The sequence below is a fragment of the Notothenia rossii genome (assembly GCF_949606895.1).
Source record: "Notothenia rossii genome assembly, chromosome: 7".
NCBI lineage: Eukaryota > Metazoa > Chordata > Actinopteri > Perciformes > Nototheniidae > Notothenia > Notothenia rossii.
This window is the reverse complement of record NC_136905.1, coordinates 68,127,594-68,144,837: the sequence shown is the minus strand read 5'-3', so window position 1 is coordinate 68,144,837 and position 17,244 is coordinate 68,127,594. Positions and strand designations below refer to the sequence as shown.

At 41.6% G+C, this 17,244-nt stretch overlaps 1 protein-coding gene across 3 annotated transcripts in view; it reads right to left on the bottom strand.

Moving 5' to 3' along the window:
• Positions 1–145: 145 nt before the first annotated feature.
• The window catches only part of LOC307046259 (regulator of G-protein signaling 6-like), a 49,073-nt gene continuing 31,974 nt past the window's right edge, over positions 146–17,244 (bottom strand). Inside the window, exons 5-17 of one of the 3 annotated variants that reach the window (XR_013810121.1) lie at positions 17,093–17,199; positions 15,656–15,707; positions 15,135–15,199; positions 12,017–12,093; positions 11,167–11,248; positions 10,758–10,832; positions 9,935–10,036; positions 9,627–9,799; positions 8,702–8,827; positions 5,728–5,914; positions 3,678–3,767; positions 2,542–2,892; positions 146–2,277 (exon numbers count right to left, since the gene is read on the bottom strand). Coding sequence is in view for 2 of the 3 variants with exons in the window: in XM_079692609.1 (XP_079548735.1) it covers positions 2,227–2,277; positions 2,542–2,601; positions 3,678–3,767; positions 5,728–5,914; positions 8,702–8,827; positions 9,627–9,799; positions 9,935–10,036; positions 10,758–10,832; positions 11,167–11,248; positions 12,017–12,093; positions 15,135–15,199; positions 15,656–15,707; positions 17,093–17,199 (1,247 nt within the window). In the remaining variant the exon portion in view is untranslated. The remainder of the gene's footprint in view (positions 2,278–2,541; positions 2,893–3,677; positions 3,768–5,727; positions 5,915–8,701; positions 8,828–9,626; positions 9,800–9,934; positions 10,037–10,757; positions 10,833–11,166; positions 11,249–12,016; positions 12,094–15,134; positions 15,200–15,655; positions 15,708–17,092; positions 17,200–17,244) is intronic. The other 2 variants (XM_079692609.1, XM_079692610.1) reach the window with 2 other exon arrangements.

Here is a 17,244-nt window from a genome sequence, read left to right as displayed (position 1 = left end):
TATGTCTTTTTTCTGATATTTTCAACATACTACACTATGTCGTTTTTTTCGATATACTATTCTATGATTTATTTTCTGAAATGCTGGACATACTACATTATATATTTTTAAACACAGAACAGCCAACACAAACAAAACACAGGAGACAGGTCCAGAGTTTTATTATTTGGTACCCATGAATAAACAGCAGGTGCTTGAGTGTTTTAGAGTGCCAGTAGTCATCTTGCTGATTGAGAAACTAAAAGCACAAAATGCCCTGAATATGTTACATGCATAGTAATGTGCCCATATCATAATAAATTGTGCTTTAGGATAATGAAATTTAGCCAATTTACATCTACAATGCACCCTGTAGTCATTGTGCTTGTGCTGAAAATAACATTTGGTACATCGTCTCTTGAAGCATTTCTCTCTACCTTATAATCAAGAGGTTATTGGTTTATGATGATTATTAATATGGCCTGTACAGTGCATTGCAACAACTTAAATAGAAAGTAATAAGTGATTCATTCATTCAGCACTGCCACTGCAGCAGTCACTGGCCTCATGGGGGCGCTGTAGGACATCTTCTCAATCAGTTTGCAGCCATCAGTTGAGCCGTTACAGCCATTACATGTGCAACATCGTCCCAGATGCATTTCACGGCTTTCATTTTCGTCAACTGAGGATTGTTGCTCCACTTGAGGGCTTTTCCTCGACTGTGTGCCTTTGGAGAGTCGCACCATCTTACCCTATCTTCATTACAGTCCAATAACATGCACCATATTCCCAATAGTCATTTAAACAAAAGATCATTATTAAATGAGTCTCGGCATACATGTTGCCAAACTAAGATGGGCAGGATTATTTATTTTTTTACCAAACAAAAAGGCGAGATATTCATGCATTTAATAAGAAAAAGAACAAAACTAATATGATCCCATATTGGGAGCAGGCCTTGGAATATCTCCATGATTGGAAAACATGTTATAGTGTTGACATCATGATGTCCCTTGATTAACACAGTTTAATTAATACAGTATTGTAACACTATGTTGCTGGTCCTGTGGTTTACCCACCACTAGATGGACCCATGGCACTGGAAATTGTAAAAACTACACATAGTAGGAGCCCCCAAAACGGACATGGATGACACTTCACTTGTGGCTGTGCACACTACGACTGTGACTAAAGGAAGAGTAAAAGCTCAAATCACTATGGTTCACACAACCAGGGGGGCCGTGTTTGTAAGTCAAACGTCTCAGTTATTTACAGACTTTTGGAATTTGCTTATTCTCCTGTGCAGCCTGAATTGTTTGTAACTTGAAGCCTCGAAATTCATTGACCCAGATTAAGTTAATCTTTGCTTTCAGTCTCATTACAAAGCACTGTTGTAGAAACAAGAAATCCTCCACAAAGACATTGGATGAAACATGCAACGGTGCATTGTGAATGCTACATTAAGCCCTTTTGCCAGATTTTGGAATGTAATGAAGCATGGAAAGTTAAACCTTCAAACATCTATTTTGTAGAAATTGTTAAATGTAATTTATGGGAAAAAATACAAGTTTGTATGAACTATGTTCACTCTTTAACTGACATTTCATGTGAATTATAAGTAACAGATATAATAGAAATTCTAAGGATATAAAAAGGATATATTTCTTAAAAATAAAAAGTGTCTCAGTTTTTTTTATTGCTGTCTGCCTTGTGAGTACAGAGACATATGCAAAATATTGTAGATTTGTGTTGATGTGCCTCTTTGGCCGCAGCTGTTTTAGGACAACTAAACCAATAATCGATTCATGGCAAATGCTGTGGCAAATAGCTTTTAAATGTTTTTTTTTTATCAAAGAATATTGTTTTGACACCACCAATGTGCTTTTAATATCCAAATAAACACGTATATAAAACCAAATGAAAACAATACAAACTGATAAACTCAGTCAACAAAGAGCCTAACAACCAGTTTGCCATCTAAGTGGTGAGAAGAGGGCAGCCCTAGTCTGAATGTGCTTATACTGTATGCTGCATGCCATGTGGAGTGTTGGCTGAGGTTCCTCTTGTCAGCATTGTCTCTTCTTCAGTGGTCCCCCCCCCCCCTTCAGGCCCAGTGCTGCACTACCAGTACAGCAGCAGTCCTGGGAGCAGCCCTGTCCAGCCCAGCTTCACTGTCTGTGCCCCGGCCCCTGTGTGGCTGTCCCCCCTCCGATAGGATCTGGCTGTGCCCCTCCAGCACAGGCTGTGTCAGGACGACTGCATGAGGCCTGTCAGGCGCTTTCCCGTCAATGACTTGCCCTGAAAAGTCAATTAAAAAAAATTGATAGACTGTAAGCAGTGTTTGACAGAAGACATCTACGAAAAGGTGCTTCTTTCTATCTTTTAATGTAAAATGTTTAGTTGCAACCATTCATGTGACTAGCATGTTACGTGTTTCACAAATACACATCCTATCACAGGTATGAACAGCCACACTTGAGTGTATTATGGTTATAAAGCTGCAACAGCCACTGATATTGAGGCAGCCAGTGTGGTTGGTGATATGAACAGCCCCTAACTTACCACACTGCGCGTGAACTTCTCCAGGGAGGTGCGGCGGCCCTGTTCAGTGTCTGCTGGCTGCTGTTGTGGGAGGGGGGGAAGCAGGGTGAGTGTTTGGGTCAGGTTGACGGAGGGGGTCAAGGGGTGATGTAGTTAGTAAGGACAAAAAGGGGCCAAGCATTGCAAAAATGAGGGCCGAGGACAATGTGGGAGTTGCAATTTTTTTGTTTTGGAAATGGAGTGGGGTCAGTGACGGGCCGGCCAAACAGGGGCAGAGAGGCTAGCATGAACAGCTGTGATTTGCTGAAATCTCCATATTACAATACAACCGTTTGTTTAGCTGCATATGTCTTTTTTAAATCACACCTTAACCTACAGGAGTTGAAAGAAAATTACATAAGAACAAAATCACCATCACTGTCAACAACTCATACACTGTGCTTTCCTGTCATTTCTATGGACAGTATGTTGCCTCATTTCTATTTACACTACGACTGTGTTTCCTCTTTTACACAGCAGTGTGCTGTTGGCATATGATGTCAGGTTTTTATCGAGACTGTTCTCTTGACATTTTACATAATCTATCAGTTTCCTTGCACCTGCATCTGGGCACAGTTGATTTCCCTTCTTAGGGCTCTGTTAGTTGTTTCAGCCTAGGATTCAAACTGCTGATTGCCTTTATGAGCTGTCAGATGAGGAAAAAAATGCCCCAGCTACATGTCAGTGTTGAGTGCAATTCTTTGACCTCTTCAAGTCAAATAAACATTATCACTATGTGGAAGAACTATTCAGATATTTTACGTAAGTAAAAGTGACAAGTGTAGAAATGCTTCGTAGCACAACAAATGTGATTTAGGTCAGCAAAGTAAGTAGAGACTAAAACGGTCATATAAATGTAGTGGACAGGAAAGTACAATTTATTTCTAAATTCAGAACTGAGTTACTTAAGGCCCAAGCCGAGAATAGTATGTTGTAAAATATAAGAAATGTATTAAATGAAACAGTCTCCAGGCAGTAGATCTATTTAATAGATTCAAATGACTGAGTCCTAGAATCTCTGTTGTTCTTAGCTCATTTAAACCATATGAAGCATATGAAGAGTGGCCAACTGCTTTAAAAAGAAGCTGTGATGTACAGGGTCATCGAGTGCAGCTCACCTTCTTTCTGGCTAACAGGAGGTCTTGGTAGATGTTGGATCGCAGAAAGCGTGCATAGCTGTCACTTTTCATTAGCTTGAATATGTGCTCCTGCAATAGAGAGAAAAAGTGATGGTCTAGTTCAGGGGTGTACAAACCTTTTTCACAGAGGGCCACATACAGAAAATATTCAAAGGGATGGGCCGCTCACTAGAGGTGAGGTATACTGCCTTATAAGTTAAGTTATAAGTTAGCCAAATCAATCAAAAGTAGGTCACTTATGCTTGATACTTGAATCTGCTTTAAGAAAAAATAAACAGCCTACATCCCAGCTCTCCAGAGGGTTTCATTTAAAGGTGACCTATCATGCAAAATGCACCTTTGTACGTCTTTTATAAATGAATATGTGTCCCCGGTGTTCCAGGGAACTCACCAAGTGTCAGAAAACACAACCCTCTCTATTTTCCTCCATACCCAAATCTCTTAAAAAGCGGCTGCAACGGATCTGATACAGACTGATCCAGATTTGAACACTTCTATGACGTCACAGAAGTGGCGCTACGGCTATTGGGCCAACTCCACCAATCAGGAGGAGACAGCCACGGACATTGCCGTTCGAAAGCGCTAGAGACGCTGCAGTACATATGCCAGGCCTGTAGATGGTGCTGTTCTCACAGAATCAGCCAATGAAAAGACAGTGTTAAATTGAGCGAAATGAGAAATGGCTAAAATGCATGATCTGTTTGGTATTTTGAAAAATAAAAAGTATAAATATGCCTTATATAGGTATGGTCCTACACTATATTATTCAAATACAGCATGATAGGTCCACTTTAATTTGTTAGCAGCTCATCCCTTACAACAGGAGCCCTAGATTGATTATCATAAGAGGAAATAGGAAGCGTATATTTCAAGTTTGTTATGTATAAATTACTGGGCTTTTTTCTTACTGTAATCTCTGACTTAGATTTGTTAGAACATATTTTCAAATGTAATTGACTGAATGTATTGTAAATCGGACTTATTAACACATGAACAATACTGTGTAATATATGTTCACAGATATATTTAATAAGTACAATACAAGAAAAGCTCAAGTTGGTAGTTTGGACACCCCTGGTCTAGGATAAAGGGAGCAAAAAAGGAGAAGAAAAAAAAGAACTGGAGAGTAATAAAGGAGGTCTGATCATGGAGATGCGATGCATGTGTGCTTCAAAGTCGGTGCACGGCGGGCCTCGTGCACTGGCAGTAATTTCCTGCGGTCCGCATCACAGCCCACTTCAAACCAGGGGAAACCATGGTGAGCCGAGCGGACAACCTATTCATGGCATTACTCGCCTCATTAGGGCCTGGCACACACACACTCCGTCATTCTTCTTCTCTCTGCGCGCCCTTTCATTCATTCACTTGTGTAACATGAGTGGGGTTGAAGGGTTCAATGTTTCTGCGGGTAAGGGGATGGAGAGGAAAGAAATGGTGTGTAGTGTGCGCGTGTGTTGTAAACAGGGATGATTTAAGGACCTTTTCAATAGAATGTATACATATATAAAAATGTATATTCATTATTTGTCTTTATGGAGGCCTTTTACACTTAAGGAAATTATTATTTGATTTTGTAAGTTTACATGGTGGAGAGGTTGGAATCTGATTGATGGATTCCGTGGACAGGTGTCTTTTATACAGGGAACAAGTTGATAAGTACTTTTCTAATACAAAGGAAGAGGACTTATGTAACCGTTCTGTGGGTGACAGAATTGTTGTTTGTTGCAAGGGGATCAAATACTTATTTCCCACAGTTAAATTAAAATGAATTCGTATCTTTTATATAATGTCAATATCTGGATTTTCTTTTTGATTGCTCTCACTGTGAAAGTAAACCTGCCATTAACATTATAGACTGTTCATTTCTTTGAGGGCAAAAATCTGCAAGGAATCAAATAATGATTTCCTCCACTAGAGAAGTTTTGGTTGTATCAGGTGTTTCTGTTGTGTATTCAGACAGGTGAGATTATTTGGGTGAACATGTTTAGTCATGTGCATTCAACCGCGAGGAAGAAACAACTGGTCCCACCTGAGCGTCCTCGAAGCTGTATCGTCCGGGGTCTTTGAGGTTCTGGCTGGTGCGCTCGTAGCTGTGAGAGTCCAGGTTGATGGAGCTGGGCGCTCCCTCCGCCAGGAACTCCTGCCAGATCTCCTGCGCCCTGGAGGACACTTCCTGGAGCGGCCGCCGCTTCAGATCCTGTACCGCCAACCAGAACCTGCGACCGCATCGCATTCATTATTAACTCCCCTCAAGAAATATAACAGATATAAAGTCCATAAAAGGCACTGGTGGATTTGGTAACATTCACACTGATGATGACTTTATCTTAATCTCACTAAAGGTAAATGTAGCAGTATAGTACAAATGTACCAGTTAAAATGATGATCTACATAAAAATGTGTATGTCTGCAGTAGAAAAGTACTTATTGGTATTTTTATTATTATTACTAGTAAAATATGATTATATTTTGTAATGCTGCATGAAAATATGTTATTAGAATTTTAGCATTAAGCTAATTTTTAACATTTGATAACAATTGCCTATACTTTATTAAAAAGAAGATTTGTAAGAAAATAAATATAATTATAGCTATCAAAGAAGCACATTCATTCCTTGTAGGTATAACGTTATGGAAATTATCATGAAAATACTTAAGTTAGATAGATAGGTTTTTTATTGATCCCAAATTGGGAAATTATTTGTTTCAGCAGCAAAGTGTACAGGCTTTAAAATCTTCAAATCTTTAGAGGTGGAATAAAGTATCAACATAATAAAATGAACTAGAATACGAATGAAAACAATAAATAGCAGCAAGTATGTGTACATATCCACAGTAGAAAGTACATTATCCACAAGAATACTCAATACAAAATGTTCTAGATAATTTAGACTGCTCCACAATATATTACAGGAGCAGGAAACATATATGCATATAGTATATCAATTACTGTTGTGTAAGTAGCACTTGTGCCAAAATATAATTGCTCGTTCGCACGAGATACTTTCTTATGGTAAAACACATCGAACTGCCCGATTATTACGCCATATTATTAGTTTTATGAAGAATATGTCCGGTCGCCAGTGTGTGTGTGTGTGTGTGTGTGTGTGTGTGTGTGTGTGTGTGTGTGTGTGTGTGTGTGTGTGTGTGTGTGTGTGTGTGTGTGTGTGTGTGTGTGTGTGTGTGTGTGTGTGTGTGTGTGTGTGTTTATGATAGTGTCATTCGTTCCGGTGCACTCCGGCAGGACTATAGCACTACATCGAGATTAAGATTAAATGATTTTTTTTCACTTGGGAATACACATATAAATGGGGCGAAGCCTGCGAGCTAGTTCAGGCAGTCAACTCGAGCACCAATGATACATCAACACGTGACGCACCTCGTCCCTCTTACAACCAACCAAACACATTCTCCTAAACATGCCGCTCTATTTAAACTGCCAGGTCTTCCTGCCTCTGCCTCGCTATGCTGCTGCTGCCACTGCTGTGTTTACTTGCTATTGCTGCGTTCATGTTCCTGCTGCTGTGTTTCATGTTGCTGTTCCTTGCCTGACCCACCACCACTCCAGCTCCACCCCAGCTTCCACCTGTAGGCTCGGGGGATAGTAATCTAATCATCACTCAATGTTATTTGTAAATCTGTGGAGTGATCAGGCCCGAGCCTAGACGCCAAACTCAAACTATATGCTGCTTATCATAAACATATTAAGAAACACATGAGTTGTCTGACTGAACTATGGAGAACCAGATTTGTGTAAATTACTGTTCGTGGTAATTTGAAAACAAATGCCGGTGGTGTCGGACACACACAAACACACCGAACACGCACACACAGAGCGGAGCTGAGCACAAACACACACACAAATCATGCGCCCTGGTGACAGGACATCTCCTTCATAAAACTAGTGGGAATACTCTGGTAGTTCGATGTGTGTAGAGGTGTGTGTGGTTAAACGTAGCAGCCTCGATCTCTGTTCGGTTCTAATGAAGGTAAACACAGTGAAGTAAACAGGAAAAGGCACAGCTCTTTGCAGCTAGTGCTGCTCTTCTCAGATTCTGCTGGGTTACACGTTACTGCCTCCAGTGCCCTGTACGACGAAGCCAGTTCAACAGACCCTGGATATGTTTGATTTACCCGGCTTAACTAAACCTAACAAACGCGATGTCGCTAAGCGGTCATACGAAGCTAGTTATCAAGTCTGTAAATCAACCAGGGTTTCTCTGTCCGGCTGAGAGCGCTTTCACCTGAAAGGGTGAAAGGGTTAGCAACATTTGACCAATCACAAACATGGAGAAGCGTGCTGACAGCGCAGCGTCATACTTCATGAATGAATAGTAATAGCAAATCCTGCTTCGTAGTACAGGCCACTGGTGCCGCAGCGATTTCATAAAGTGAAGGAGGTTTTCATTCTATAAAACAGCTGTGGGCAGCAGATACTGTGAGTCACGGACAGGAATTCATAGATCAAAGCAGACTGGTTAACAGACTCTTCTGTTTTGCGAATCCGGTGCTTAAACAAATAGCTCTAAACCCCTGGCCAAAATGTCCTTAAATGAAGTCCGAGTTTGAAATATATCTCAAATAATGTATGCACTGCCATTTTTCCACATAAACATAACAGTCTGCAATGAAACGATTGTCTCCTCTGTGCTCCACTTCCTACTTGGCGCACCGGTAACTTTCTCGTGCGAACGAGACGAGTCTAATCTGCGAGCGAGATACTTTTTTTTTCTCTCCATGAACCTTTAGGGGCTCCGTACGTTCCAACACTGTGTATGCTATAACTTCAATCTGTGCAGCTTCAGGAATTAAGGACTCAAAGTAGTAATCATTAAAAAAAAACATGTTAAATAAGCAGAAAGCTGCCCAAATATAAATTGGATCATCAGATTAAAAGAAACCTGCATCATCATGAGTGTTCCATTTCACATATGAGTCTCATGTGACTTGTTAATATCTAAATATTGATTCTTGTGGTTGTATTAAAAGGCATGTGAGCTCACCGCAGGTTCTCTGAGCTGAACTCTGACTCGAGGAACTTCAGGAACTGGTCTCGTCCTGCTGGATCTTTCAGCGCCTCCTCTAGAGAAAAGCCCCATTTCTTCACACGCTGCTGGTTGGGGTCACGACTGCTCAGAATAAAACAGATTAGAAAGGATCAGAAAAATAGGTCATTTTTTCCACAGTGTGCAGAGAGCAGAGGACAGGAAGTCAGAGCACAGTAAACCTTGGGGAAATGTCAGCATTGGTTCTTATTTGAGAAGAGATAGAAACCGACAGATCAACAAAAGTTCATCATCACCGAGACCTGCGCTCCACCTGACCTCGGGTCTGTTTAAAGCAGGGGTCGGCAGCCCCTGGCACGCGTGCCAGCATTGGCACGCGGCACCGTAACCAGTGGCACACTAGGAATAAGTGGAATAAGTGTGCAAAAATATTTAAATTATATTTTCGGATCCTGTACGAGACCGCCGCAAGAGCGCGTCTCCCCGTTACCTGCAGAAGGAAGCCATGCACGCAACGCAGCCCCGCTCTCTTTAACTCCAGGCGACTTGCTGCCGCTTTCCTCCGTGGTGCAGTGCTGATCGTTTCACCACGGAGGAAAGCACTTCACTAATTGCAGTACCCATAAGGAGCTGTACAAATACTGCAGTTTTTGCTTGGCTGTGTCTGTAGTTGAAAGCCCAGTGGCAATCTGCTCATCTCTCATCGAAATAATATGCTACAAAAGGGGCAGACTGGCCATCTGTGTGTCCTTGAGAATCAGAGAACACGAGCGTTGAGCTCCTAACCCCCCCCCCCCCCCCCCCTGTTGATAATTCACGATCGTCGGCACTCTGATACATTTTTTTTTAGCAGTAATGGCACTTCATATCAAAGGTTGCCGACCCCTGGTTCAAAGCATCATCTGCCCACATCCAGCCTTACCTCGCCTCCAGGTCCCAGTAGGACGAGTCGTCACCGATCCAGGGGTTTGAAGGCTCCGTGGCCGATACGAAGGGGTCATATTCCATGAACTGCTCCGTGTAGCTCATCAGACTGTCGGCCACTTTGGAAACCTTCATACAGTGTCTGTCCAGCTGGATGTTCAAGAAGGAAATCTGATGGAGAGGGAGAATAATGAGGGAGCTAAATAACGTAACAGCTCATCAGTCTGCAGCCCCAAATGTCGTGATGATGGATGGGCGCGGCCGACTGCTGGTAATGACCTCAGGAGAAGGCTCTCACTGATTTACCTCCTTCTGAACGTCCTCTTTGGTGGGCTTCCTGCTCGGCTGGGAGCTGATGTGGACCGGACTCGGCTGGCTCTGGCCGTCATCTGGAACCCCGTAGACCGACTGGAGACAACAAGACGAGAGACATGTTGTTGTTGTTGTTGCTGTGATAAATCATGACAGATGAGGGACTCTGTAATGTAGCTGATGGATGCTAGCGAATAGGTGTAGGAGCAGCTAGCATCATGGCCTCAGTGTTGTGTCTGGGGACTGGGGGGATTCAAACCACCCAAAGGGGAGTTTATATTGTTCTATTACACACAGATAACACAAGGTGGGTTTGCATTTTTAAGCATCATTAGATTGCTTTACATACAAATATTTACACTTTAAAATTAGTAGTACTGTGTGATTTATTGCAAAATCTTTCCAACAGAAAAAAACAAATAAAAATATACTTTGATATTCTTCACAATATATATATATATATATGAATTTAGATCAATGGCATTGTCCCAACACAAAAATGTCATGACATATTTGATAAATTAAATACAAATGTGGTAAAATATGTTTTAATGACAATATCTTATCCAAATAAAATTATCCTTAGGACTCAGCAAAAACTATGCATACCATTTTTGAATTTTTAAGTATTTAGGGGGGGTCAAATTTACAGTAAATGTTATTGAGAGGTCAAATGAATAAAACAAAGTAATGGGAGTTTTGGTGATTAGTCCAAGAAAACTATTGTGGTCATACTTTGTTTTTTAGCAAACATTTGCTGATGAAACCGTGTTTAAATACTAATTATACTAAGGTAAAATGCTAACCCGTCTCTTACCTTTTTTACCCTGTGTGGGTTCTTCTCTCTCCGGCACTTGCGGATGTCCATCTCTGTCGTGTTGACACAGCCTGGCTGCGCGAGGCGACAGGAGAAAGAGTGTGTTTCAGGGTCAGATAACAATGTTTCTGCTGCATGCATTATCTGCGCCCGTCCTCCTCACACAATATGATGCTGTGTCTCTATTCAGCAATGCTACGCTAACAAAAGGCTTGTATGCAAAGTGACTGGCACCACATCTGATTCTGCTCCCAATGACAAACAGGGCTCTAAACTGAACCATGTGGAGCTGAATCTGCTGTTTTCAGGCTTTAAATGCTAAAATTGTCTTCCTACATAATAGTCTTTTCTTTGTTCATTTGCATTTTTACACAGTGTCCTTTTTCTTTTATTCATAGTGCTAACCCACCACTGGCCGATGGACATCCCAGAATGCCCTCTCCTGGCTGTCCAGGATCTTCCTCTCTGCCTTGTCCTTCTTCCTGTCAATCCTGTCAACAGAGGAAACAGAACACTTAAAAATAGAATATGTTCCTCTGAAATACCAAGTCAAACACAATAAATCAGGCCCCATATTTAAGCCACGTTTATGTAAATACCACTTGCAGCGCAGACTAGGGAGGAAAAGGCTAAAGAGTATAGGTCTTGAACTGTCTGCAGCCTCACTAAGCGATGTCTGGTTTCGCCTCTGTTGGGCCCGATCTATTACATAATGGACATTTACTAATCGGCCCTCGCCAGATTATGGTTTGCTCCCCAGGCGTAAGGAGAGTTATTGCCTCCCATATCACCCTCACTTGAACTATAGATTTGCCGCTATACAATGACCATTTAAAAAAAAAAATCTAGAAGAAGATGGCTCTTTTCTCACTGAAATGCATGAGATATCAGTGCTGTGTTTACACATGCAAGCCACCAGATGGAAGTCTTGCAAAGAGATAGAAATTAGGCAGAAATGCGTGTTTAATTCCATAAGGAGGATGCTTGCTGTATTTAATGCATGAAACCCTGCAGTCAAAGCAGCGCATAAAAACAGTAAATGAAAAAAAGCATTTCCCCTAAGGAAAATGCACACTGTGCAAACTGTTTCCATTCCTTGGGGAAATAACCAATAATGCATGCATCCAAAGGTTAGTATGAATGTAAACCTGATGTCACCAACATCTTTTTATATCCTGCAGTAAGTGTGTCATGTTAGCATGACTCTGAGCTCAGGAGGAAATGGGTTTATACCGACATGTACGCTCTCACATACTCACTTGACTTGAGCCTCAGCTTGCATGAAGATAAATTCCCACTTCCTGGCGAAAGCCCTCTGCAGCCGGGCGAGGTTCTCCTGGTGGAACCAATCAGCACAGCATGAGGGGAGAAGACTTTTTGAATTCAAGGCCTTAAGATGATTACATTATTCATTCAATCTGACGGCATGGGAAGACTTCTCACTAACGTGTCTCTGAGCGCAAGTTTTTCTAATTGTAATGAAAAGTGTTATTCATAGGCACAAGTACGCTATTGAGCTAATCATTGTACATTTTAGGAAATATTTATTTTTCGCTGTCTTTTGGAGAGTTAAATAAGACGATCGACACCACTTTACCTTCTGTACTGTAAATATGAAGCTACACCGCCAGTTAGCTTAGCATAAAGACTGGAAACAGGAAACAGCTATCCTGATTCTGCTTAAAGTTTCAAAGGAAAATCTGCTTGCTAACACTTTTAAAGCTAATCAACATTTTATATTTCATTAATTTAATCCTTACAGGGGTTAAAGGTCCCATGTCATGCTTTTCCGGTTATTACCTGTCCCCTGGTCCTTGTGTGTTATGTAGCTTTTTATGCATGTAAACCGTCTGCAAAGTCACAAACCCTCAAAGTACACCATGTAGCGAGTAAAACTCTAACACAGAGAAGACGTGTCTATGCTGCTCCATTTTTCTTTTTCCATTTTTTCCTTCCGGGTCCTATTGACGTAATTAAGTCCAAATGGACCAATTGGTCCAAATGGATCAATCCGCGGAGCTCCGCACACACACTCACTCAGCCTTATCTTTTCTCAGCCGCGGTGCTGCGCGGAGCTCCGTACGCACACACACTCGGAGCTTAGGCTGTGAGTGTGTGCTAAGGCTGAGCTCCGCGGTGTCTCGCAGACCCCACGCAGCTTCCAGGAAACGACACCAGTAATCCAGCTCACACTGTCCGCCTCAAAGTGCTAATGATTTATATATGTACACATATATCACTTAAATTATTCAATACATCCTCTGTATTGAAGTATTCAAAAGTAAAAATTACATGTTTAATATAAATGATTTGCTGTGGCCAAATGTTTTCATTGCATTTACAGACCCTTGTAACTCTCTCATACCACCCAATGAATGCACTGACTTGCTTGTAGAACCACGCTACACAAAACAGATAGCAACAACACCTATAAAAACTTAAGCATAGACATTTAAAAAAAGGGGCTACTATATCGACATTTTAAAATTATATTTAAAGAAAAGGCCCTGACACAACAGCAGGGCTCTATTAAAGTATTAACTATAGAAAAAAAGACAGCAACAGCTGACATCAAATCTTTGCTGAGCCTAAGGATAATCATAAATAAATAACATAGTGAAAATAAATATATTGCAATGCTCAAAACAGCAGCATCCAACCGCCTCTAATCATAAAAAAACATAATAAAAATAAATGTATTGCAATGCTCAAAGCAGCAGCATCCAACAGTCTCTAATCCATGTCACTGCATGCATGCACGGAGCAGCTGTAGCGTGGAGATCATCATATCATTCTGTCTTGTATTACTTAACAATAAAAAAAAAAACGGCTCGTTCGCGGGCGCGAGCCGGCTCCCGTCGTTCACTTCAAAGAGCCGGCTCGTTCGCGACCGATACATCACTATTACTGGTGGCATTTTCTCTGGTTGCTAACAAATGCCATTGTAACACATAATACACATTAAGGCTGCACGATATATCGTGTCGTGACGATAATCACATGCGCGATATTCACATCGCAGGACGTGCGATTAAAACATTTTTTTATTTTAGGACATGCGATATTAAGTAGGCAAATTAACTCAAACACGTCATGTTACAATTATTTTGCTGCTTGCTACAAAAGGAAAACTTGAGCGGCTCTCATGTCAGGGGTAGGCTACTTGAGTGAGTGACATGCAGGCTCTGCATGCACAGCAAACCACCAATCACAATCAAATCTCCAAAGCAAACGGACCCGGTGATTAAAGGTAAAAACACTGAATAAAGTAGTTTCATGTGTTTCTCCAGGGCAGTTATGCGCTGCTAACCGAGCTCGCTCAGCTTGTTGCTCTGATCCAGACGTCCGTGACTAAAATCCTTCACCCGGTTAAATATAGTTAGAAAAATACCAATTGTATAGCATTAAAGTTCAAGAAAGGATGGTTTGTGGACAATTCCTGTATTTTTTCATATCGCAATATATATCACAGGGGGGGGGAAAATCGCAATGTCAGTTTTTTGTATGAGAAACCAATGTGATTTTGGAACATTGAACAATGTAAATCTATTCTAGTAGACCTCAACAATGGAATTATGTATTAGTAGAAATGGCCATGACATGGGACCTTTAAGTGCTTATTCAGTCGGGTACATTTTTGGAAATCATCTCGAATGTGAGGCGGATTACCAACAAATATTGTGATTCATATTACAAAGTCTTAATTGAGATGCATAGGACATACATGATACATACAGGAGAAAAATAAATAAAAGCTTCACACGCTCTCCACAAATCCATAATATACACACATCAGAGCTGCATACTAACTCAAAGCTGTCATAGACTGTACACGGCCTCATTATAAAAAGGAAACAAATATTCAGAGTACAAAGTAGCATGATGTTAACAGTGAGAGCAATGAGGCCTGGAGGCATAAAGTGACCTGAATAGGAAGGGAAGGAAGTCTGCTGGACAATATTTGCACAGTAATTGAGAATAGTGCGATGGATTGCTATTGTGGATCAGCAGGAGATCAGCAGTGCAGTAATGCCCCTCTTGGGGCTGTATTGATCTGCAAATGCCAAGTAGGTCATAGATATTTTTCATTTGGGGCCAGTAAACGACTGCATTGAATTCTGAAAAATTGTACTCCTGCAAAAATAAGAATGACCTTTGACAGATTTGATTTAATGTCTGTGATACGATAATGGCTTTCTGCAGGGTTGAATGGATTTTGGACTTTCGAGGCCCCAGAGGATATTTTTACAGCTCTTCTGTTTTTCAGCAAGAAAACAGGAAATTCAGAGTGTCATCAGAGTATGCTCCAGACACTGTAAGAGCACTGAACTGAGAGCTTCCCGGCAATCGCTAAACCAAAAACGAAAGTGTACTTACGGCTTCGTAGTCAGCTAGCTCGAGCCTGGCCTTATTCTGCATGGTGCGCTTGCACAGGTAAATGGCTGGAGGGGAGGAAAGGGAGAGAGAGTGAGACATGAAAAGGGCAACAGAGTTAATCAGATGGGTTATCTGCTTTGCAGCTGCAAAATAAAGAAGGAACATTTCCAATGGATTTCTTTTTTTACTGAGGTCTCAGCTGTGTGAAGTACCACTAATGAATGTTTTGCTGGAGCAGGCAGCGGCGTGTTGCCTTTGGAAATAACAAGCCTTGAGTAAATGCCATGCAGACAGCCGGAGATGGTCATAGCAGCTCCTTTATTTTGTTTAGTTAATCTTATCCCGCAGGATTCTGTGTAGTGGGGGCTCCTCGAGGGCCAGATACATTACAGGTAATGGCCCTCTGGATCAATACTCAGAGAGTGTGTTGTGTTTGTGAGAGTTGTGTTTCAGAGAGACAGCTGAAGGCATTCGCGACAACTTACAAGTTTGTCGAAAGACTGAGAGCGTGTGTGACTCACCATAGTCTGTGTTCTCCGGCTCCCAGCAGTTTGAAGGCCAGAAGTAAGGAGACTGATGAAAACAGAATAAGAGTTTGTTTATTTACTCAAACAATCCAAATTACATTCTTTACTTACCATAAGTGTCTAGATAAACAATAATATATTCTCCAATTTGAATGTTGGATTCTCAGTCCTCCCACCACCCACGCTCCCTCTGGACTTCCACACGCAAAGTGGAAAGACGCCTCATTGTTTGATGATGATCCTTGACATCCGTGTGCTGCACATTAACTATCTGGGGAGCAATGGTAGCTATTTTCTCTCTATCCATATTTAATTGTCTATTGCAACTGATATTACACATTCAAAGTTCATTCCCGATTCTATTAATAATAGATCACTCACATCCAACATGCATTCTTAATAACGGGGCAGAATTAGAAGTTGGTGGTATTCAACCACATCTATAATTCCCACTATTACTCATAACGGTAATTAGCCTAAGAGCAGACGCTAACGCTGATAAATGTGCTTGTTTAAGTGTAACGGACAAAAAGGTTAACATGCACTCATCAGCGTTATAATTTGCAGAGAGGAGAGAGTTTAACTGTAAGCCTTCACTGCGTGCTCAAAAAAAAAGCTAATTTGTTATAAACAGAATACAGTTGTCATTAAATCTGGGTCTTCAGCCAGAATAGTATCTATTTATAGACCAGCAAACAAAACATCCGCCGTCACTACGCCTTACAGCCCGGCCACGGATATTAGCCGATGCATTTCGTTTGCACCGTGGATTCTTTTTATGTTCTGATGACGTGGGCCTGTTGCATCACGACAACATCAGAGGGAATATTTTTAGCCCCCTCTGAATGAGCCAGTGTGACACATGCTGGCCTCTCTGCTCAGGCACAATAATGGCTTTTAATCCTGAGCAATAGAGGTGAGGATAAATGCATTCAGAGGTATATTGAGTGGGAGGAATAGGGATCGGGGGGCTGGTGATGGTAAAAAAGTGCAGAGCCAGCGTGGAGCAAACACTGTGCTTTCCTCATCGGGGAGCCTGCTGAGTGTAGCTGGCCAGAATTAAGATCCTAATGTCCCGGTCACAGTATTGACTTTGAGTCACCGTGGAGCCCGTTAGCCGTCAGAGGGATCTGTCAAAGTTCATGCTGGATAGGATGTAGCAAAATAAAAATAAAAAACACCCCTCTGAGAAGCTGCGCGGCAGCCTGTGGGCCCCGTTCTGCGGCCCACATCCTGCTCTGACGCAGCGTCCAGCAGGCATACACAATATTGACCTTGGTGGGGTGAGTAATAGGCTTAGCAAGGCTTGGTATCATTAGCATCAAGCTATAAACACATCCCTCTTGATAAACTACCATCATCTGATAATTGGATATTTAAAAGGCCTCCTTACACATACCAAGGGTTTGCCCACGGTGAGTGTTCCCGTACCTGAAAGCGATAAAGGGTTCCATCATCTTTAAGGGTTAGCACATGGTCAGAGATCGGGAAGATGTAGCCATTGGCAGCGACCAAACTCCCGAGGTGGATGGCTTCAGCTGTTGACATGAGAGAAAAGCACACAGATAGGAGGAAGTGGGGGG